Source organism: Cuculus canorus, chromosome 3 (genome assembly GCF_017976375.1).
Source record: "Cuculus canorus isolate bCucCan1 chromosome 3, bCucCan1.pri, whole genome shotgun sequence".
NCBI classification, from domain to species: domain Eukaryota; kingdom Metazoa; phylum Chordata; class Aves; order Cuculiformes; family Cuculidae; genus Cuculus; species Cuculus canorus.
In genome coordinates, this window is record NC_071403.1 from 108,197,464 (window position 1) to 108,220,403 (window position 22,940).

At 43.2% G+C, this 22,940-nt stretch overlaps 1 protein-coding gene across 3 annotated transcripts; it reads left to right on the forward strand.

The window, feature by feature from the left end:
- The first annotated feature begins 532 nt into the window (after positions 1 to 532).
- Positions 533 to 22,773, forward strand: LOC128851845 (protein ELYS-like). Of its 3 annotated transcripts, none has more exons than XM_054063792.1 (25): positions 533 to 654; positions 3,029 to 3,157; positions 4,195 to 4,448; positions 6,558 to 6,738; positions 7,523 to 7,733; positions 8,633 to 8,749; positions 9,710 to 9,794; positions 10,426 to 10,576; positions 11,449 to 11,581; positions 11,669 to 11,850; positions 12,348 to 12,409; positions 13,148 to 13,238; positions 13,327 to 13,416; positions 13,569 to 13,709; positions 14,073 to 14,168; positions 14,942 to 15,035; positions 15,980 to 16,103; positions 16,220 to 16,276; positions 17,456 to 17,602; positions 18,098 to 18,285; positions 18,458 to 18,602; positions 18,694 to 18,825; positions 19,928 to 20,075; positions 20,166 to 20,312; positions 20,805 to 22,773. In XM_054063792.1, the coding sequence occupies exons 2-24, from the start codon at positions 3,037 to 3,039 to the stop codon at positions 20,273 to 20,275; spliced, it is 3,060 nt and encodes a 1,019-aa protein (XP_053919767.1). In that variant the 5' UTR covers positions 533 to 654; positions 3,029 to 3,036; the 3' UTR covers positions 20,276 to 20,312; positions 20,805 to 22,773. The 3 variants fall into 3 exon arrangements, with proteins under 3 accessions (XP_053919767.1, XP_053919765.1, XP_053919766.1); XM_054063790.1 differs by lacking the exon at positions 533 to 654 and adding an exon at positions 798 to 926; XM_054063791.1 differs by lacking the exon at positions 533 to 654 and adding an exon at positions 798 to 926 and having other exon boundaries at positions 10,426 to 10,567.
- Positions 22,774 to 22,940: the final 167 nt, after the last annotated feature.

A 22,940-nucleotide genomic window follows, 5' to 3' on the forward strand; every position in this document is an offset into this window, starting at 1 on the left:
TGTGTTAGAGGAGAGAGAATTGTGTTCAGTCCCCAGAACTCACTGCTTCTCAAACACAGCTGGTGTTTGCTCAACCCCAAATGTTTCTAGATAGGGTAAGCAGTTAATATACTCTGTTCATAGTGATCTAGAGAAGGTTCCTTACCTGCAGTGTCTGCTTTGGTGGCTTGGATCTGTAAGTATCCAGGCTCTCGCAGAAGCTCATATGTGTTCTTCTGGATGAAAGGGTACCTGTGTTGAGCATCTTCCCTTGTGAGGCCTACGGGCCACGGTCCATGAGCCCCAAGCACCCCAGAAATGATCCTTCTCAAACCTTGGCTGCTGACAAAGATGAGATTCAGAAGCAGTCCCTTCATGGATCTAAAATGAAGTTAATGGACGGATGGTTAAATCGGTGGGTTTCTGTCTCCATATTGTCTAGAAAATAGGTCCGACTGGAGCTGTGAGAGAAGTCTCTCACTCAGCAAAACGCATGCAACCCTTCAGGATCTTCAGGGTTCAAAACCACCACGAGACAGTGGCAGTTAGAAACGGTCCGTCTCGTGCCGTCTCCACTCGGCAGTGCCGGCGCTGCGCTGTCAGCTTCAGGCACCCGGTCCTGGACGTGGCGTACCCCTGCCGGGAGTGCGGGCTGCAGCCTGGGAGTCGCTGAAGGTAACGGGCTGTGGTGGGAGTGTTCTGAAAAGCTGGAGCAGGTCACACGTGGCCACAGCGCTCCGAGTGGTGAGAAACACAATCGCAATGGGGAGCGGTGAGCTGCTCAGCCCGCGATCTGACTGCCTTCGGAGCTCCCCACATTTGTTCTCTGAGCTTAGCGGGGCTGTGGTTCCCACCTTTCATTAAAGGCTGAACCATGACCTGTCGTGCCATCTTCTTAGGAAGGTGGTGTGTTTTGATTTCCAAACAGTCTCAACTCTGCATTTTAGGTAGGGAAGTCCTACGCTTCATGGTACTGAAGGGTACCTGGGGCTGAATCCCTTTTGGGGTGTATGGCTAAAGACGGTTGTGGCAGAGCCATAATGGTCAGAAGCCTTTCTGGTCTCACAAGGTTTTACTGGTTTGGTGTGTGAAGGCTGAGATTGGGAGGAGAGCTCCTCCTTCACTGACTGCATCAACACGTTGTCCTGCACTGATTTGCCTGGGGTTTGCTTTTTCAACACAGTGAAACAAATTTAATCAGACTTCTGTTGATTTCATGTCTTTTACCTAGTAAGCTGCTGGATAGAATTTCAGGGCAGTAATGGTGAGAAGCCTTTGCTGGTCGGGCATGGTTTTACGTGTGTGGTGGGTGAAGACTGAGATTGGGAGGAGAGAGTCCCCAAACACCTGGGCCTGTTGTGTGTGTTGCAGATGCTTTTGCAGTTCAGCTGTTGGGATGCTTTTTGTAAAAGTCCGTTTCAGAAGTAGATATTCAAAAGCCACGTGGGGATGGTCCTGGGCAGGTTGCTGGGTGGCCCTTCTTGAGCAGGGGTGGTTGGACCAGGTGCCGTCCAGTGACTGGAGAAGACCTCCCCCTTCTTTGTGGTGTGGTTACCCCATAACCTGTGGTGAGAGGAGCAAGCGGTGGGTGCGGTGCCACACCAGTGTGGTGTACTGGAAGCGAGTGGTTGACTGCTGTATTGCTCTGTCGGAAGGCTGCATTTCTGTTGTGTTTGGCGACACTTAGGACCTGTGTCTGCTCTCCAGGTACTCCAAGCAATGTGAAAAAGAGTGTAGTGTCAGGAATGGCTTTTGGGACTTTCCCTAGCTTAGCCCCGTTAGACAGGGAGCGTATCTGTGGAGGGAAAGGGCAGTTGTGTGAGAGAAGAACTGTTGGAGGTGGCTGGGTAAACTGTCTCTGGTGTCAGATTGTGGTCTGTGGTGCTTTTGTCTGGTTTTGTCATGTAAAGGGAAATCAAATCTTCGGTCCGCATAGGATCCAGGAGCTTAGATGTTGGGGGCTGTTGGGACAGGGAGCTGAAATGCTTTCTTCTCCCCTTCTGCTGTAGATTAGTACTTCTCAGAGAGCTTCTGGAGCATCCACACAAACACTGGGAGCCTGATGATAGAATCGTGAGACGGGCTGTCTGTGTTCTGCTAGCGACTTCTTAGACTACAGCTTAGGTTTTGGTTTAAACGTAGGGGGTTTGCCTGAAATGTCAGTGGGAGGTATTTCTGCCCAAGTGGGAAAGAAATGACCCAGTGGTACTCACTCAGTCACCTGCTAAGTCGCTCACCGGATGCTCTTTCATAGAATCATAGAATCCTTGGGGCAGAAGGGACCTTAAAGATCGCCTAGTTCCAAGCCTCTTGCCATGGGCAGGGACACTGTCCACACTGCAGAGATGTGATAAGAACAGAAAGCAGGAAGGAAGAGACTGGGATAAAAAGGATGAGGATTTAACTGTAGAAAACCCCAGTGGTTTCAAGTGCTGTGTTCTGTTTCCATCATAAGGGTGTGGGAAAGCACTTTCTAACTCATGAGCTATGAAAATCCACATTGCTTGCCATGTGGAAATATCTGCGGTGCACTTTTTCTGGAAGAAATTGAAAAGGAAGGTAGTTAAGAACTTAGGGTGTCTTAATGGTGAAAAGAAACATGCCAGAAGTGAGCACGACCTAATTGATGCCTGGTAGCTACTCCAAGACAATTGATAACAAATACTAAATGATGAAACCAAGGGAAAGGAGAAATGGGAACTCATACCTATTGCTGTGAAACTCTTTAAAAGATGATTTTTCTCCGATCCCACCTTATTAACCTCAATAAATAGACTTGAAGAGAACATATTGTTTTTTCCCTGATCTTTATCTTGTCCATACCTCTGTGTCACTTGTTGTTGGTGATCTCATAGACATTAGAAATGCAAAGGATTCTCCTTTTGCTCTGCTGTGAGATCCCAAACTGTCCTGAAAGCCATCTTAGTAAGGAAAAGAGCTACAGGCATTGCAGAGGAGATTTTTTACAGCGTACTGATGGAACTTGTGTCGCTCTCAATAGTGTTTATGGCTGACATGAGTCTCTTTTCCTATTTTTTTCTTTATTTAGAGGGAAGAATGCGAGACGTAAGAGCGCAGGTGACGAGCAGCCTGCTGGACTTCCCAGAGGGGACTCTTCAGGCCCTTGGGAAAGATGAGGTCACCCAAGGTGCTGTGCTGCGCGGGAAGTTTACTGGAGGTGAGCATTTTCCTTTTACCTTGGTCTTGGAATAAAGCAGTTCTTGCCTGGAGGTTACCTGAAGCACAGGGTCATAGGATCAGGTGTGTCAGGTGGCTGCTGCTAAGATGCACCAGGTTGAGAGAGAAGGAAAAGGCTGTTTTAACCATTAAAAATGCTAGTAGTAAAGGTTAGTGAGGCGAAAGTTTGAAATGACAACAGCCTGCAGCTATCCTGGGCTACAAAAAGAATTTACTTAAAGATGCGGAGTCAGTGAGCCCTCCTTGGTTTTATGCCTATATGGAAGGCAGTTTTGTTTTAGGCCGTATTTACTTGTAGCGGCTCAAGCTCTATGCGCATCATAACATCATGTACAGAAATAGTTCTCGTACAATGTTACAGAGGCAACGCCCCCTGCTTTTTCTTGTGAGTGTGAATGAAAACGGAAGGAAGAGGATAACAGAGTGAAGTGCTGCAGCCATTTTCCCAAAGAATTGAATAGGGTGTAGATGGGTACCCAGTGAGAGTTGCTGAAAGGGGCTGAGCAGATTAGGAGGTGGACTTGCGAGGTGATCTGAAAGTAGAGCTGTGAGCAGCACGTGCAAATATTTACTCGTGCAGTGCCCATTTGAAGATAATTTCCTGTTGAAGTGCAGATCCCTACCCAGAGCAGGCATGTGTCAAGCAAACTTAATAAACTAGAATTAATTGGTTATATTTGAAGTATGCTTTAAGATTTGTCTTCCCGTACCTCTTGAGATGATTTCTAGCAAAACCAAGCCAAATTTGGAGGAAAGACTATGGATCAATGTATTGTAACCTTTATCCCAGACAATCTAAAGTCTTCAGTGCAGGAATGACAAGTACAAATGCAAAACACTAAGGTTGTCCATTGGGGATTTGAGTGAGTGATTTGAAATAATTCACCTGAATTAGGCAAGTCCGTCTTCCTCTCTTAGGACCTTTTCTTGAAGGAAAGGAGCAGGGACTGTGTTTTTTCACTTGTTTTCTGCCTTTGCTTGGAAACTTGCTTCAGTCAGCTTTCTTTCCTCTTCCAGCGATAGGTGACCTAGCATGGCTGGCACGTGGTCCTCACCTCGAGATAGTGAGCTCGGTGACAGGCCAGAGATTCTCTGAAAACCATTTCAGAGGAGGGCACGAACAGCCTCCCACTATTCGAGTGGTGAAGGAGTTTTCATGGGAGAAAAGAGCTGGACTGCTGATTGCGTTGGAAGAAGGAGAGGGAAGTGTTCTCTGCCTGTACGACCTGGAAACAGCAGAAGTGGTTAAAGCAGTTTTTCTTCCCTCAAGGGTACGTACTTTTTGATGAGAGGAACGAAGCTTTTATGCTGTTACGTGGTGCATAACCCAGTCTCAGGAAAAGCTTAGGAGCATCTCTTTGTAGGTGTGTTTTTTCTGTATTACCTTAGCGTGTTATCACTTGAGAGTATCCAGTCGACTGAGCCTCCATGTAAAATCTCGGGCTTATTGGTACCATTCTCTTTAGAATTTTCTGCTAGTAAAATGAGTTTTCTGGGTTTATTGTAGAGCATATAGTTACCTACTTCTCTGCTTCCACAAAAAGGCCTTGAAAAATATCTTTTTTTTTCAGCCGGAGTGAAAAAGCAAGAAAGCCTGTTCTTTGAAGTGTCTGTAAGATACATTTCCCACATGCTTAATTTCTGTCAGAAATGCTGTCTTTAAAAGATCTCAGAGTCCCCTGGTTCTGCTGAAAATGGCTTAGACACATTGGCATCGATCTCAGGCTAGCAAGCAGGTGCCTTCAGAGCAGACGACGTTTTTGTGTGGACTCTGGATAGGAAGAAAGAGCCGTTAGTGACTTCTCTGACAGGTTGTTGTCAGATTGCCTTTCAAGCCGCAGCTCTTGAATCTCTGCTGGGTGTGCCTTGTGCTTGTGTAGATGGGGTTCATTGGTGTAATGTTCCTATTTTTTTTCTCTCTTCTGTAACCCGTAACCTCAAAGGATGTGATGTCCCTTTACCTTAATGTAAACAGGAATCAGCGTAAGGGGGTAGAAGATCAAGATGCTCTGGATTTTTATCATCTTAGAAGCTGCAAGTGAGAAATGCTTATTAATCCCTCAGTTTTCCATAAGGTGATAGGGTGGGACTTGCTAGCACACGGGTGGAGTTTTGTTTGTATGTTTGTAAGGCTGCAGTGTCATGGGGAGTAGTGAGGGTTTGTACTGTGGTCAGTTCTAAAGACAGGAGTGGAGTTGGTGCTGCACTGTGTTAGTTTCCCTACCACCTTGATCAGTCTTAGAGTTTTATCTGGAAAGGCAAGCTGCCTGCTGCCATAAGAGTATAATCAAGAAGTAAATTCTGTTTGAATGAAAAATGCCATAACGTTGTTAGGATTGATTTTGTCATTACTATCTCAAGGCTTTAAAAAGCACCTTAGTTTTATGAATGATTTTCTGTGTGGGTATATCTTCTGTGAGCAAGGAAGTTGTGCATTTTGTACAAAGGCTGAGGACAGCCCATGTTTCTTCATTGTGGAGCTTTAATGCTGGAGTCTCCATGTGCTCGTATCACTGCTATAGCAGCCAGTCTTGTCCTGGGTGCGTTGCACGATGTGCCAAGGGCTTTGTCTTCACCTTGTCGTAAAGTTGCATGCAGACTGCTTGGCATGTTAAAGAGGAGTGTGCCCTTCTTCCTTAGCTGGAGTCAGCTTTTTACCTAACGAGCTGCTGTTCTTGTTGCCGTTGTAGTAGCTTGGCTTTTAAAAGCTTTGTTAACACTCCTAAAAGTGCTAGTGTGCATTTAAACCTTCTTTTCCCATTAGCTGCTTGCTACTTTTAGTCTAAATGAGGACCAGTGTAAATTTTCCTAAGCTCGTATCTCCTTTAAACACTTTCCCAAAACGTTCCATTCCCGTGGCCATAGTGCGTCTACCACTACCATGCAACTTGGCCACTGCCTCATCTGGCTTACAGCCACGATTTCCCATCATACCTGTTTGGCAAAGAAGGCACAGCCTGCATCACAGTGCTGGTGGGCTGTGGGCAGCGGGAGAACAAGATGTAGCGATGCCTTTCTTTCTTACTCCAATAAGGATCCTTGCACATAACTGATTTTCTCTGTTTTCTTAGAGCTAATTACCTAAGCAGGAAGGGAAACTGGTGAGCTGTGATGACAGAATGTGCGATCTAAGCTGATGTTAATTCAGGAGGAAATCTAGTAGGAAATTCTGTAGGAAATCTAGTAAATGAAAGCAGCAACAGATTTTTTGGAGAGTTATTTTTCTTTGTTCATCTAATGGGAAATAGTGCTTTGTCTTTAAGTCTCACGATCCTGTGTTTACTTTCTTGTTTCTGGTGTGTTAATTCTGACTTCACTTTTGAATAATTTCTGTGTAGCTGCTCAAACACCTTAAATATTAGCTTGTGGTTTCCCTGTAGGTGATTGCTGTGGAACCCATTATTAATCACGGAGGACCCAGTGAGAGCATTCAACACCTACATCAGAGCCTGCAATGCCTCTTTGGCATTGCCGCGGTGGCTACAGACGTCGGTCATCTGTTTCTGGTTGACCTTTGTTTGGACAGTATGTCTTGCAGTCTGAGTGAAGTAGAAGTATTGGGTAAGCGTGCAGTTTTTAAACTTGACTTTGGCAGCAGGGAAATGTGTGTCTTGTAGATAAACAATACGCATCCCTCTTTGAAGACAGCAGTGTGCAGGTATTGGTGACTGCTGATGACAGAGGGCAGTTTGACACCATACAGTTCTGCCCTGATCTAAAAAGGGAGTGGCTTAATCCTAAGGTTAAAAACGCCCCCCTCTTTCCAGTGAGGGGTAGGAATTTTACCATCTGAGTCAGTGCAGCTGCCTGGTGGGAAGTTGTGTCAGAGGTGCCCTGTTCCTCAGGAACGTTCTTCTGCTTCCGTTAATTGACTCAGGGCAAAGTCTAGGCTTGTTTTCTAAAAGAAATCGGACTTACCCAGAATCATGCATTTAGATGCATGGAAGCTCTAATTTGTCTATTCAGATTTCAAACCCTCCTGACTATCACAAAAGTAGCTTCAGGAGTTGATGTCGCTTTAAGCAGCTTCATCACGAGACCCAAGCTGGCGATTGTATTACAGAGTCCAAGGAGAAGCTGTCTATCTTTAAGGTCTCAACCAACACAAACCATTCTAGGAAGGTTACACTTTTACCTGATGTTGAAAGACGAGTGAGAATACCAGTCTGATCAGGGAGTTCTTTTGTTCTTTGAATGCCTACAAAATGGAAACAGCAAAAAAAAGTCTTGCTTAAAAGGGTATTTTTCCTGGGACGGTGGAATGAGATTATAGGTGTTGCCACATCAGTGTTTAAAATGCAACCTAAATTGCATAACACGTTCATGTCTGGTTTTGTGTGCGTAGATCTCAGATTTGTCACTACTACATTTGCTGATGAAGTTCCACCAAGACGAGAAACTGCCACCAGAGAAGGGAGACATCTCTGCTTTCGATTGCCAAGCCCGTCAGGAACACCAATATCGACGCTGGCCTACATCAGCAGAAGCAATCAGCTGGTTGTGGGGTTTTCACATGGCTGCCTCTCACTGTGGAATATGAAAACGTTGAAGAGGGAGTAAGTAGGCTGAAGTGTGTTAACAGTGTGTTTTTGTTGATCATATTCTTTAAAGTGTCTGGGATGAAACTAATGGGACGGGGAAAGTCAATAGCTGATCTGTGCCCGGAAATAAATTCTTTCCTGCACTTCTGCCTTGACCGAAACAGGAGATTGACCCACTCCAAGGCAAAGATGCACGTGCATGAAATTTGCCTGGAACACTGGGAGATGGGAGTAAGGGACGTGTAAAGCTCTAAGCAGAAGGAAAATGAGAGGTGATTTTAAATCTGCCGAAGAGCAATCTCACTTGAAGTATTTGACCAAATTCAGACAGGGGTTCGCTCCCACAAATCTGCAGTGTTTCACCGGAAGCTATTGGATGGCTAAATAGAGAGTGAAGGAATAATTAGGTGGCAAGAATAGGTTGTGAAGGTGCCAGTAAGGTTCAGAAGTCTGGAAGAAAAATGCTTCACATAGTTCAAGTAAAGAAAGAAGAAGGTACTTCTCTTTGGTGCTCCCTCTTTCTTTACTTGAACTATGTAAAGCATTTTAAATGTGTTCAGGAGGCATGCTGCCTTCTCAGTTCAATGTGAAAGTAGGCTACAACAGCAGGAACGTTCTTTTGCCTGGCAGCTGAAGCAATCATGTATGTTCCTCCTCATCAGCCAGAGGAGGACACAAGTCCAGATTATATCATTTCATGGGCAGTAATTTTGTTGTTCCTTGACTGCTGCATAAAGCAGAGTGTCTCCCTTGACTCGCTTCTTTGAGATGGAAGTATGACCTTCTGCACTTTGAGGATAAGCATGTCGGGTGCTCTTTCTCAGAAGATGCTTCTAGCCTCCTACAAACTGCTAGGGCCAGTACACTCACCTTTTTTTCTTCTTTTTTCCCTCCCTCTTTTCTTAAACCTGTAGACAACACTGTCGACTTGGAGGAAGGAGGATTCCTATCTATGCTGTTACTTTTCAAGAGCCGGAGAATGATCCTAGCAATTGTTGCTACTTGTGGGCTGTTAAGTCTACCCAAGAAAGGTGAATTTCAAAGTGCAATAAGCCACTGACATTTTTTTTCAGTACATTTATTCACATTCAGTTGATACATGTATCTTTGTTTTGTTTATTTAGCTCTGCAGGAGATTCAGCTGCAGAAGGTGTTAAGCTTATAATGCGATTTTTACAGGATTTTACAGAAGCGAGGAGGGACCTACTAGTTCCTACCTTCTGAAGAAGGCAAAACAACACTGGCTATAATTTTGCGCTTGCATTTGGAAAAGATTTCCTTTGTTTCTTGAGGACTGCTTCGTGGTTGGTTTGATTTTCCCACGGCAGTTTTAAAACAGCATTACTAGTAGTTGAGGCTGCTGATGTGGGACACTAAAGGTGTCCATAGAACAGCTGCCCCTAGTGGAAGGAGGCGAGCGTGTAGCTGATTCCCCTGTGCAAGCTTCAGTTGTCTTTGGAGCCTTCAGGAGCCTTTTCAGCTCACCTGGCTGAGAGCCATCACTGCTCAGTAGAAAAGTCAACATTTTCTGATGGGCTAATGAATCAAATCAGCATGTGGAAGGATCCAGTGTAGGCAAGAGGGACTGGAACTTTGGTGACAAGGGCAGGGGAGAAAGACCTCTCTCTCTCTGTGTCAGCAAGCTATTTAAGCAGCTCGGCTGGTCCTAGAGTGGAATCTTCTGAGCTATGACTTAAAGCCATTTTGATTAAGTACTCTTCACTGTGAAGAACTATTTCTGACAATTTTTAGCCTGTCCAACACAGGAGAGCTTTGTAATGGTATGGTTAGCATTTGCCCCTGAAGCTGTTAGTGTCAAATTTCCTCCTCTATGGTTTAGCGTCTAAAGGTGACCAGGCATCCTGTTTTGGGAAGTGGTGTTTTTCTGGTCAGGAAGAGCGTACTTTTAAGAACACTTCAGTCTAATACAATTATAAGGAGGACTGTAAAGCAGCGTTGTAATCACATTTCATCATTTATACCTCTTTCAGCAAAGGCGATGTTTTGAGTCTACACCTGTTGCAGTTAACATTTGGTGATCGAAAACGTTTGGCATCCGGACAAGTCATGTATGAGGTAAGGGGAGCGCGCGTGTGAGAAGGGGAAAACTCTTAAGTTTCTCTAAGTGAGTACCAGTGAAGTTGTCAGGGATAATGTTTACCATCAAAAGCCAGAGCAGCCTTAAAAAACCAAAAATCCTTTGCTGAGCCTTCCTGGGCATGGTCTTTGTGCATCCTTTTTGAAAACAAGTCGTACAGTTTTATACTGCCGCACTGTGTGTTCCAACTGGATGCATCTGCAAAGAGCCTGTGTACCTTAAATTCCTGAAGAGGAAGCAGCTTTTACAAGAAAAATGATTCTGGATTTGAAGACCGAATTAATGGCATGTGGGAAAAAAAGACAGGGCTTTGAAGGGTTTTAACCAAACTGCAGTTTAACCAAACTGCAGACTTGAAGAAGTTTCTGTCTCTTTCCCCTTCCTAAAATGGGGTCATATAAAGGTATCCCTTTACTCTTATCTGATCTTTGGGATTATGTTCTTGGATTTCTGTGGAGCTCTGTCTATTTGCCATCAGAACTAAGTGCATGGGAAGTGTATACAATACAATATGCATCTTATATTAGATAGACACATTCTTTCCTATTGAGGTCAAACGTGTGTTTTTATCTCAAAATGACCTTTTCTCTTGTCTTTTCTTTTCCCCAGGGTTTGAAACACTGTACAGAAAGGTTCAGTTTAGATCTGGCGAGTGGAAATCTTCCCTGGGGAAGGCAAAATAGCAATATTGAATTACTTAGATGTCAGACCATCGAAGACTTCTATGACGATGTTGACAAAGAGGATAACGGTAACGAAGGTTTGTTCTGATGTCCGTGTCATCTAAGTAATGAATGCTGGTCTGTACCCACAGTCTACAAGTCTTAAATATCTGTATAGACTGGCTTCTTGTGTTTATCTAAAAAAAAAATAATAAAAAATATAGGGTGCTTAAATTAGGTGGGACTTCATTCAGGAAAATAAAAGGGGTTATTCTATGCTTGCTGACATGCTATAGCAATGTACGGCGGGGTCATCGGTTGTTTTCTTCCTTCAGCTGTCTTCTTTGACCAATAAGCCCGTTTTCTCCATTGTTCAGCAATATTACCTGTATCTTTCACTCCCGGTTCCAACCTCTATCTGCATCCACATCCAGCTGGCGGCTGGTCACAAGCGGTGTTCCCCAGGGCTCAGTACCAGGGCTGGTTCAGTTTAATATCTGTAACAATGATATGGATGCGGGGATTGGATGCACCTTCAGTCAGTTTGCAGGTGGCACTAAGTTGGGCGGGATTGTTGATCTGCTGGATCTGTTCAAATCTTTACTGTAATTACTTGTTTGTTGAATTGGGGGGTTTTATGCTGATTTTGAGTGATAACATCGTTGTTTCATTCTGAATCTGCTGAAAAGGAGCCATTCTTAAAAGATGTAACTGAGTCCAATCCGGCAATTAATAACGCCAGCTGAGTGATACAAGTGTATCCAATAATTATTTGTATGTTCTTTCTGAAAGAAGCCAGGTCTGTGCTCCTAGCATATGGGGTTTTTTTCCTGAACTCTTCGTCTAGCTAAAGGTCTTGGTCTACTCTTCGTGTATGGAAAACTTAATTTGAGACTAGTTGTGTGCTTGATTTGGCATGGAATTTGTTGTATTTTCTACTAGTAAAGAGACAATGTCTTGTCTTTTGCAGTAACATCTCCTTACACCAGCATCTCAATCTTTTGTTGGCAAGTGAACACACACGGTCAGGAAAAAACAGCTGCTTATTTGGGCGTGTTTGACATCAATCGCTGGTACGATGCTGAAATGCCGGATTCAATAAGGTAGAGTTTTATTAAGCTGTTTTCACTGTCCTTACAAATAATTCATATAACTGCTGGCTTTTAGCTTATGTGCTTGTTTTCTTTAAGGCCAGAAAAATTCCTTCTTGATTGCCCTTATTTTGCCTTGTGGACATTGGAGAAGGTAACAAGCACAGTTTCTCCAGAACCCATTTTGGATGTTCTGGTCCACGGGACGAGTCTAACCTGGGGAGCGCCTCCTTCGTACCTACCACCCGACCAGATTCTAAATGCGAGCGGCTATAATTTTGGTATGTATTTCACTGCTTTTAATAGTGAGAAGATTAAATTGAGCTCAGATGCCATTTTTTGGTTCTCTCACTCAATGTTCTCACTCAAAACGCAAACCAAACCAGAACATCCGAAGCCCCACAAACCCAGCCTTGATGATGTGGTACTACCGAGACGTTTAACATTGTGAATCGTATCTGGTGTATCTGTGATTCTGTGATTCTGTGGTGGTGCACTGTGTTTTGGGTTTTGGTGCTTTTGTAATGTAGCCTGTGAAGCGGTGATGGTCATAAAATGACTTTGAACTGAAGCTCAAAGCGCAGCACCTCGGTAGCACTAGAGATAAGATTTCTGTGCACAGCAGGTTTTTTTTTTTAAAACAAACTTGTAAGTGATCTGATGAAGACAATGGGTAGTCAGTTCTATCTTTCCAGTTACTGCTGTTTGAAAAATGTAAAATAATCATGACATAACTCCGAGAGTCTGGAAAGTTGTCCAACGCTCATTGTTTCTGCAGACGGAGTGTGCTTGCTGAGCTCTGGAGTCGTCCATGTGACTTGCACCGGTCTCCAGGTGGAGGTGAGCTTTTCCTGTCTCCTTCTTGAGAATGCTTAAAGAGGTGTCCCTTGGCTCAGTTTCTTCTGTTGCACTGCTTTTGGTGTCCGAGAACATTTTCTGCTCATTTTCTGCTCATCTCCACTCATAATTGTGATGGTATCCTGCCAGTTTTGTGCAAATAGTAATGTTTTAGGCCCACTGTGGAGACTGTAAAGCTGTCATTGTCTCCAGCGGAAGTCTGGTCAGGGACTGACTGTCTAGGAGGAAATAGAGCAGTGCTGGAGGAGCAAGAGCAGAACTCTTGAGGAAGTCGAGGTAAGCTGCTACACCTTCATTACCCATCTGTTGGACTACCTGCGCAGTCATGAGGTAGGGCTTGGATCCCTGATTAACTTGAAAAAGGAGGGCAGAATGGAGAAAAAGAAAAAGGATGGAAATGTTTGAGAAGACAGGGATTTCAGATTTGTGGAAGTGTGTTAGGGCAAATAACAGTTCTGCCCGGTGTGGTAGCTAAAAATAAATTCCTTGGCAAGTTGGCCTAGTCCCCACGCTGTTTATTTTGCAAGCCTGATGCAGACTCTTAAGATTCCAAACAGACGTTTGGTATCAGCTCCATCTCGGGAATAACTTGGGAAATGAAGACTTGCTTTAGTTTCTCTTTGCTGAATTGGGATGATATCGTTCAGCGATTTGTAGTGTTGATGGCTCAGATGTTGAAAGTATGGAATGTTCTCATTTCATTTTGTCTGTTCTGCTTAGGAGGAGCAGTTAGAGGCAATATTGTCTGCGGCTGTCCAAACGGGTTCTTTAGAACTCCTGACTGGATGCATTAAACATTGGACATCTGAAAGTAAGACTAGTAAGGCTGCTTTTCGGGTTTGTCTTTTTTCAGTTTGAAACTGTTGATTCATTTCTTTTTTTGTTCTCTTCTTTTAAAGAGCAGCCAAATTCTGCAGCAAAGTTACAGTTTATCCGTGACTGTGCTTGGAAGAAAGTGGTCTACACCAAAGATGAATTTGACCACATATGTGAGTACTAGTGTAGTCATTCTGCAAATGCAAAATCATTCTTTCTGTCTGAGCTTATTCAGTAACCTGTTGGTATGTGGTATTGCTCGCGTGTACCTTGAAACTCTGAAATTGCTCTGTTGGGTGATGATTTAATATCTCTTCTTGAAAAGGTGTTCCACTGTTTGATGGCTCCAGCCGCTTCCTTGATCCAGAAAAGCGACAGTCTCTTCAGCACTGCCAGTATCTCTTGGACAACCTTAGCAGAGTCTTAAGCTGTTTTCAAAGAGAACCACAAGAACTTACTGATAAAGGTCTGTCTGTTAGCATTACTAAGTCTTTGGTATGTTTTAGTAAGATTAGGAATCACGCTGGGGTTATAATTGTGGAAACATGAGCTTTGGTTGTTGTTGCTGGTTGGAAGACAGCCTTAGCTAGGACAAGGGGCTTAAACCTGAGAAGTTGTAACAACCACTTAATAGTCATTGTGGTCAGGGGCGGGGTGGGGGGGGGCGCGTTTCTTCAAATTGGAAAGTGATAGAGGGTGAAAAAGGCAAAGATGGAAAGTTCTACCATGTTGCTTTTATACTTTCTATTTAGCATGATGAAAGGAGTTTTGTAAAAATGAACGGAATTGCCTAAGAAAAATCATCTTATGCCTTTTTTTTTTTTTTCAGACGTGAGAAATCAACAGGTGCTGGCTAACAACTTTTCTATGTATGCGCGAATGGTCCTCTGGTTCTGTCAATCTGGTCTCCTTCCAGAGGGTTCAGGTGAGCATGAACCATAATGCCTTGGTAACAAGGAGACTATCCAGCAAGGGATGCCTCTGAACACATTCTTGGCCGTGATCGTGTAAATGTTTTGTCAATGACAAGTCGTGCTGGTTCAGGGAGCCACAGGTATGCTGAAGTTCTCTTGGTGAGACTGAGTTTTTACCAGCTTTTCAAATGCAGTGTAGAATGATGGAAGGAGTTTCTTGCCTGAATGTTTCTTAGAATTAGCAGTAAGCCTCTGACTTCAAGGAGTTGCTTATGTCCACAGCTTCAAATCCTTGGGATTTTAAAGAAATGACTCTTAAACAACAAAGACTGGGCATTGTTTGTTACAGTCACAGCATGACCTGCGTGTTTGGAACTTTTTATGTATTGCTCGAGGAAAAAGCACACCCTGGAAACACTTGTTTATTTGGATGGAATATAAATCCTATTGTCAGCCTCAATTGTCTTACACATGTTCACATGAGACAGTTAGAAAAACATTCCATTTGAGAATTGGGATTTTTTGCTAGTGAGCGAACTTCAGCTTACGCTTCATGTTTTGAATGCTACACTGAGTGTAAACTTGAAACGGTACTTGAGACAATACGGAATTGAGTCTTGTGTCTCGCATCTCTGGTAGCAAAGGCAGAAACAGGACTGGCTTCTTTCAGAGTTGGAGGCTTCTTGTGCTTAGCTTGTATGATCTTTCATCTTTTTTAGTCAGCATTTTTAGCTTAAAAATGTGATATTTCCTCTTTAACTTGCTTTTACTTTATTGCCTGCAGACGGGACGACGCATTTGTCTACCCCTTCCTACCACTATCCTCTGCTCCAGACCCACTATACCGGTGAGCGGCAGCGACTGCAGCATTTGTCAAGGTAAGCCTACAGTTCTGGCACACTTCCACTGCAGATCCAGAAGTGGAAGTGAATGGCTTTTATGTCAAAACTTGTACTTGCTGTGCTTAATGCATTTGCCGGCGATACTCTTGACGTGGGTGATGCTTGGCTGGTGTCGAACACCAAGGTTACTTTCCTGTTGAACTGTTCACATCTACCTCTGCTTAGTGCCATTTTTTGGGCATCATCGTTGTTTCATAGTGTACTTCATTGGTTGGCTGGTCTGCATAACTCGTTACCCCGAGAAAGATCCTGTGATTAGGACAGGATCATTCATCTCCAGTTCAGCAAAGCACGGTGTTCACAGAACAACCGTGTTGGACATGGAAAAAGGCATGTTAAAATAAGAAATCCTCTCTTTTATTGACTAGTGGTAGATGGCAATAGTTGCTTTGGCCTAAATGCCCTCCTCACAAGTCCATGTCTGTACTTTAGTAAGACAGTCAGAGTTACACGTGGCCGGCACCCCTAGCACTCTCCTGGCTAGTGGGTAAAAGTTACTTCCTAATGTAAACCCTCTTTCCTGGAGTAGCTTACTAGCACATAGCTGATATATGCCTTGGGTTAGATGACAATAGGTTTTCCTCTGGAAATCGTACAGTAAACTCTATAAAGACCTAAGGAAGCTTAGGCTCTGGCACTGTCAAGAAAATGCAGCCAGATGAGTTTTGGTGGAAGCCGCAGGGTATTAGAGATTGACTTGAAAGTTCGTCTTACTGAGCTTACTTCTCGAGTAGCTTAGATACAGGCTGGTGTGTTCCTTTCATGCGCATTTCAAGTCATAATCCTGTCTTTGTATGTTTGGTACTTTCTTTGAGTCGTGGGAGCTTTCTGGTTTTGTTTGGACTGGAGGAAATCTGTTGCACTGAGGGGCTGGAGTTAGTGTTTTCTTCTGTCCAAATCCTTGCTACCTTTTGTTCCAGAGGAAAATGTAATTCTGACTGCCTCATGATCGATGGCATAGTTTCCTACGTAGGAGACCAACTTGAGAAATTGTGGAAGAAAGAGAAAGGAGGGACAGGGAAATATCCCCCTCCCAGTTTACATGTGAGTGCCATGTTCACTGAAAACACCACCATCCCCGTCCCCACCCAACCCCATCCAAAAGCCAACGATTTATGAACGACAGGTGTGCTTACAAAACTTTTAATTTTTCCTTTCAGGCACTGCTGGATCTTTATTTATTGGAAAGCACAGAAGAACCCTACAAACACGCGATTGTATCCTTTCTGGTTATTTTAAATGCACCTCCAGTATATGCACACAAATGTTCTTAAATGTTTGTCACCTATGTGCTTAAGAAGGGATTTTAATTTACTCTTCAAACACAATGCTATGAAATGAAAACATTTAGTTTAGAATTCAGTCATAGACAGAAGCTTTGTTTTATTTTTTTGTGCTGTGGATTTCTTATGATTTTTTTTTTTCAGTGTTTTGCTGCCAGGTCTTTTCTCCTATGAGAGAATGGGTTTACTGAGAAATGTGAAAGGCAAAAAGCCCCATCAGTTTTTTTCTCAAAATTTACACACAGCTTTTAATTTTTAGAGCACCCGTACCTGTAGCAAATGGCTTCTCACTAGAATGACGCACTGAAACCTGCTGCTTCCGAGCAGAAGGGTTTCTAACAGTGGCTTAGAGTAGATGAGTTTTGCTGAAATCATCTCTTTTCCAGCACAGCCAGCAGTGCTGGCTTTTGTTCTGTTGAAAGTGCAGGCACACAGAATAATAAAAAGAGAGAAGAGGGAAGTCATTGGACAGACACTTAATTTTTGAGCTTCTGAAATAGCCAGAATTGCTCTTCTGGTTTGTTACCTGACCCAGGAAGGGAGCCTAGAGAGAAGGGGCTTTGAAAACAGTGGTAGCCCAGATCTATCTTAGAACATGTCCCTAAAAACAGGGGGTCCGGAAGTGGCATTCCCAGTGGTGGATCTGCATGCTGGTTTAGATCCAGTTTTAATCATTCAGAGCAAAGTTGTATTGTGAGGACCCCATCAATTACATTGTTTTACATCCTCTGGAAACGAGGAAGAAAACCGAGGGTAGAATTTGTTTGCTTTAGTAATTAAGCACTGGCTGTTCTGAATGTCTGGCAGGTAGCTCCGCTGACGGTAGAGGGAGCCTGAGTTTATAACAGAAGTATTTAAATATCTAAAGCTAAAGTTTTTGGATGCCTTACAAATATCAAAGTATCTTTCTTTCTGGTTACTTCCTCAGAATAGAGTTTTGTGCTTAGGACCTGGCTGTCTCCAGGTTAAAATAGCTTAAAATGGCAAGACGAAGACGTTAGTGTTTTCTGATTCCTACCGCTTCTATATTATTTCATTATTTTTTTCTAAATGTAATGAGATAATTTGTTGGTCTTGCAGATTTGTTAGCCTTAATTCTATATTTAATATCAGACCATTTACTTACTGCTGGATGTCTTTCAGCGCTTTCCAAAGCAAATTGAAAATATAGTCCAGTCCTTCGCCACCACCTTCTCTCTCCCTCAGGGCCTTGTAGCACTGATTAAAGGATTTTGGCTTCTCGATCACCATGATTATGAAGTAAGTATGTCACTGTTCCGTTGGACGTACCTTACCGTGCAAGGCTGTCCCCTATAAAATCATTTCCAGAAATTGCTGCTTAGCTGATGACAGGTACTGAAGCACAATAGGCTTTTTTCATAGTCCTGCTGCGACAACTGCAGCCGTTAGTTATGATTTAAGATTCTGTTTTAATTACTTGCACAGGTAATTGATAAAACTTTTTATTTGTAATGCACTTATGAAAAGTGCCATTTGTATACAGAGATTCCATTAACCTAGGAAAGAGTGAATTACTCCTTTTAAAACACTCCCTTTGTTCTGTATGGCCAACTGAATAGGTTTTCTGCAAATACCTAAGGGATCTTCTTTACATGTCCTGTATCAGCTATGTCATTAGTAACTCATGTAAGCTTTTTCAACAGACATTCGCCCTTATTTTAAGAAACTTTTGAATATTTGTGTTGCAAGAGTCTATGTATTTATCTTAAGAAGCCCCGTCTTCAACTTCTACAGAAATCACTGGCCCACCTCTGCCATCAAGAAACAACGCAGGTAGCACCGTGGCTCCAGCTGCGAATTATTCAGTCACTCGCTTGCCAAGGACAGCATAGGCAAGCCCTCCAATACCTACCGTGTATGAAGCCATCACTGTCAACATGTAGCAAAGTGCGGCTTTACCTCGGTGTGTTGTTGTCTAATAGGTAAGGAAATATATCCCACCGTTATGACATTCAAATATTGCAAAAAGTGGAGAACAAATAATTTAACTCACAATCCCCTAAATTTCCTTTAAACTTGGAACACAACAGTTTTGGGGCATCTCTTTGGTTACACTCTTACTATACCTTTACCTATCAAAAAAATGAATTACAGGTGCATGGTGGAGGCCTGGGCTCTTTTGCAGCAACACGTCACAGACTCAAACAGAGCAGAGCTCTTGGAACACGTGTACAAAAGCTGCCATGAGATGGGACTGGTGGAAGAATTACTGCAGCTTCCTTTCACCAACACTGAACTAGTAAGTGTGGACAGAAAAAATCTTCCTCATCTCTTTGAAAAAAGAAGAGGCAGAATCACAATGGGTTTTTGAAATGTCTTATTTCTCATAGGAGTGCTTGAAGTCCTTTTTAAGGACCAGGGCTTGTATTGCAACCAACAAAGTTCTTCCAGTCAGCAAACAAAAGAGTGCGTATTATTCGCCAGAAGTCCTGCAGAATCAATCAAGGAAGGTTAACCCCAAGGCAAGTGTAAAAGTTGTCCAGTGCGCAAGGTTCTGTTAGGTGTTACTAACCGGTTTGGATAGTCCTCAGTAAAGATCATGCTTTGGTTTTATACCATTCTTGGAACTATTAGGAATAAGTTTCTACACTTCCAGTTACAGCCGAGCCTCAAAGTTTAGCAATATCCTTCCCCACACCAAAGCTGCTCTGTGAAGTTATAATTCGTTAGAGACCACTGTTGACTCCGCTCGAAGTAATTTGTTTCCATCTGAGGAATAACAGATAGTTTTTCTATCAGCCAATCTTATCATTCAGTTACTCAGATACATAGGTTAGGCAGGATTTAGATTATTCTATCCGTGGAACGAAGAGTATGTTGTATGGCATCGCTAGGACTTTGCACGCAACTCTGTTTTCTAGCTGAGAGCAGTCAGGATGCCAGTCCACGGGTAAAATTTGCATGGTGGGTGGTTTGGGTTTTTTTAATTTCCTCAAGGTGTAGCGTGCTCTGCAATTCCATAACTTTCATTTCACCACTTTTATGACGGAAATCTGTATCTATCTTCCGAAAATAGTCAGATTAAATTTGGTGTTACGTGAACCTTTGTTATGGATCTGTGAAGCATTTGTGGTTTTCCGGAACCATAGATTTCCAGTGAATCAAACTTGTAAGGTGGTTTTGGAAGTTTTAGGTCCTGCATTTGAAAACTTTCATCCAGCCAGGTGTGTGTGGGCAGGTTTTTTTTTTGCTTGAGTTAATAATCACATCATTTTGTCTAACGCCATTTGCAGTTCTCTGTATATTCAGACATCTTAGGCATTCCTGTTTCAGGAAAAAACAAGGGAAAGCCTGCTATCTTGCAAGGCATTTGAAAGCTGCAGGTGATAACAGGTGTATCAGAATAAGGTCCTGCAGAGCGCCAGACTTGTTTTAACTTAGAGCTGTAGGTACTGTTATTGTTCCAGTCTTGCTTTGATTGTGCTAAAAGCACGAGGTGAAAGTGGGGTGAGCTGAGGGGCAGATCTGGAGAGTGAGCTTATTCGCGAACTAGAAATAGCACAGCTAGTTCTGTGCAATGAACTTCTTGTAATTAGTTTTTGCTTCATGCTTTTCATTCATCAGAACGATGGTGATCCTCAGACCGGAGAGGGAAGAGCTCCACAAAATTCTGCATTAGACCGCTGTGGCAAACTCCGCCCTCATATCCAAAGAAAGCTGTCGGTGGCGAAATTCAAGCCGTATGAATTCCTTACGTCTTCCTTTAAACAAGGTAATGCTTAGGGGGTGGAATGTAATGGAAAACTAGCCATCACTTTGATGACACAAGGCTGATATTTTTTTCTCCCCTCTTCCTTTACAGTCTCAACACCAAAGCTGCAACCAACCAGAGTAAAAGCAGCCAAAGTAATTCCACGTACCAGAGCAACTGCTATATATAATATATTGTCCGCATCGGAGACACACGTATAGGAAGGAAAAAGAAAACTGGTTTATCACAGTATGATAGGTAAGCAGCCTTTCAGCAAAGGTTAGTCTTGAGCTACATGTTTAGAGAAAGAAAAATCCATTTGAACTGTGTTAGTGTTTTGAGGGAAGGGGCAGCAGGATAAAGCTCTGTTTGGCTTTTTGGCACGTACAATACGTAACATTTAAGAATCAATACATCATATAATCTTATTCGTGCAAATAGATGTATTTACATTATGGTAAATATATTTACAGAATTTAAGACAGATGAAACTAAAACTATGATTTCCATCAAGCTACTGCCGTACAGATTCTTTTGACAGACTTGATTGTCTGACCAAATAGGAGCCTTTGACTACTTCCAGCCCAGTTTCTGCCTCATTTCTACTCGTTGTTCTTAAAACCAGGCAGAACTATGAAGAGCCAAAACATGATGATTTTCCTACAGGTGGTATGGTCAAATAAAGTTGAATTCTGATATGCTTGGACTTCAGGGGAATGAAAGTCTGTTGTGTTTTCCTTTGAATTCTAGAGCTCCAGAACCACCGGCCAAGAGACGTCCTCCCCGAATGTGGAGTTCTGTAATACGTTTCTTATCACACCAGCTACAAAATGTTCATGACGAGGTCTGACACGGAGTAGAGTTTTAGAATTAATAAAAATGTTGTTTCTCCTACGTGTGCGTGCCTGTGTCTGTGTTTTCTGTGCTTTCCAAGTGTTCCGCAACACTGCCAGTCACGGTCATGCTGACAAACCCTGCTCTTTGTGCTCTCTCTTCTCTCCTTTTCTAGTACAGCTCAGCGCAGGCAAGCTAGCAAGGGGGAGGGTCTGCACACCTTGAAGACAACAGCACAGAGTCACCAGATCTTTATAATAACCCGGGGTTGGGGGAGTGGCCGTGGTGGCAGAAAGACCAAAGTACTCCTTAAGCCCTGAGAAACAACAACTCCTCATGTATTTTGCTTAGGGCCATTAAGGCTTTGACAGTAAGAACAGCACAAAGTAATGGCTCCTCTCCCAAACAGGCAGGAGGACTAACTAGTGGCTTCATCTGCTAAGGCACTTGTTATCCAAGTCCTGCCTGCTTGGGGAATGGGCTGAAGCAAGAAGGCTGTGATTGTGAAGCAGGTGCTCTAGTGGTTAAGTAGTAACTTAGAGGAAAGAGATTAAACAACGTTCTAGAACTAGTACCCAAAAAGTCATTCGTTTAACATGATTGTGAATTAAAACTCCATACTCTTCATGAGTGTGCTCACTATAGGCAAAGGGTATTTTTAAGACAATTTGTCTTCTGTTTCTGCTGCCAGTAAGAGCACAGTCAAACTATTTCATGATTAGGCTTTTACAGCCAAATGAGTTTATTGGAGTCTGACCCAGGAAAGGTGTTCATTCGTTCACTTATGTTTTGACTAAGTGGCTTTAAATCAGCTTGTGGTGAGCTGCCTTCCTTGCACAGCCCTGTGGGTGAGGTAACAGAAATCTACAGGGTTAGGAGAGCTGTATTTTCAGAGAGAAACATATGCACGCAGCAGCTTTAGGGGAGATCAAGCTGCTCTGCGTGGGCAATTACCTACTTTTTAGGCAGACAAGCTGGGTCTTGCAGAAGAGATACAGCTGCTTGAACCATTGCAATTGGTGGAGCAACACTGCCAGGCTAGGAACGATCTCTCGGTCAATGAAACAGCCATCAGCCTTCCCCATCTAAGAACCCTAAGAGCTGCTTTTTTACCTGTTAATTATCCCAAGGAGATGGCAAAGTCCTTAAGATCTAACCTGGACAAATACTGCTTCAAATGCAGTCCTACAACCCCACAACTATATAAGCGATCACCTCATGGGGACAGAGAGCAGCAAGAGCTTTCCCCTCCTGGGCTAAGATTCAGACGTTTGCTGTGAGACTGTTGCATTCAGCTACATCTCCAGTCATCTAAAGAAACTGTGCTTCGCTAACTGCTTTGCCAACACCTTCTCGCTGTGTCCAAACTTTATGTCAGGTCTTCCCTCCCCTCAAAGGAGTGTATGTTATAGCTAGAAACGATACAGGCCAGATCTGTTTAAGTTCCCTCACAGGGGATGAGAGATGAACACCAGGCTGCAACAACTCAAAACTGGCACAAGGTAAAGGGCTGTCACATGTTGCAAGGGCTCCTCCAGGGTGAAAGGAATAGCAGTGGAGCCATAATCCTAGTTTACAGTAAGGAATGGGAAGCAAAAGCACTTAGCTGCCAGTAAGATATATACCTGGTCCTTGGACTTCGGTGCAGATCTTTACATTAATTTTCCCATTCTAAGGATCTTGCTCATCTCTCTAACTCGTGCCAAAAAAAAGACATTGGAAATGAGATTCCACCCATCTGTAGTGGACAAGTGTGGTCACCAAAACGGTGACTCTCTCATATCAGGCAAGCACAAGGATTCTATTATACTGAACACCATTCCATTTTACCAAACACCGTGATTCATCTAAACGTGGGATGAATTATCCTGTGCTATTGCTTCAAAGGTACAATGAAGCAATGGAGGTGTATGCATGCGCAGGAGAGGAAAACCCTTTCCACCTCCACCCAGGCTGCTTGTAATGCATATTTGGGGATGCTAACACTCAAGTATTTAAAGAAACTTTTGAGCTGAAGCTGCGGTTCTGAGGAACAAGGGGCCAGTTCCTGTC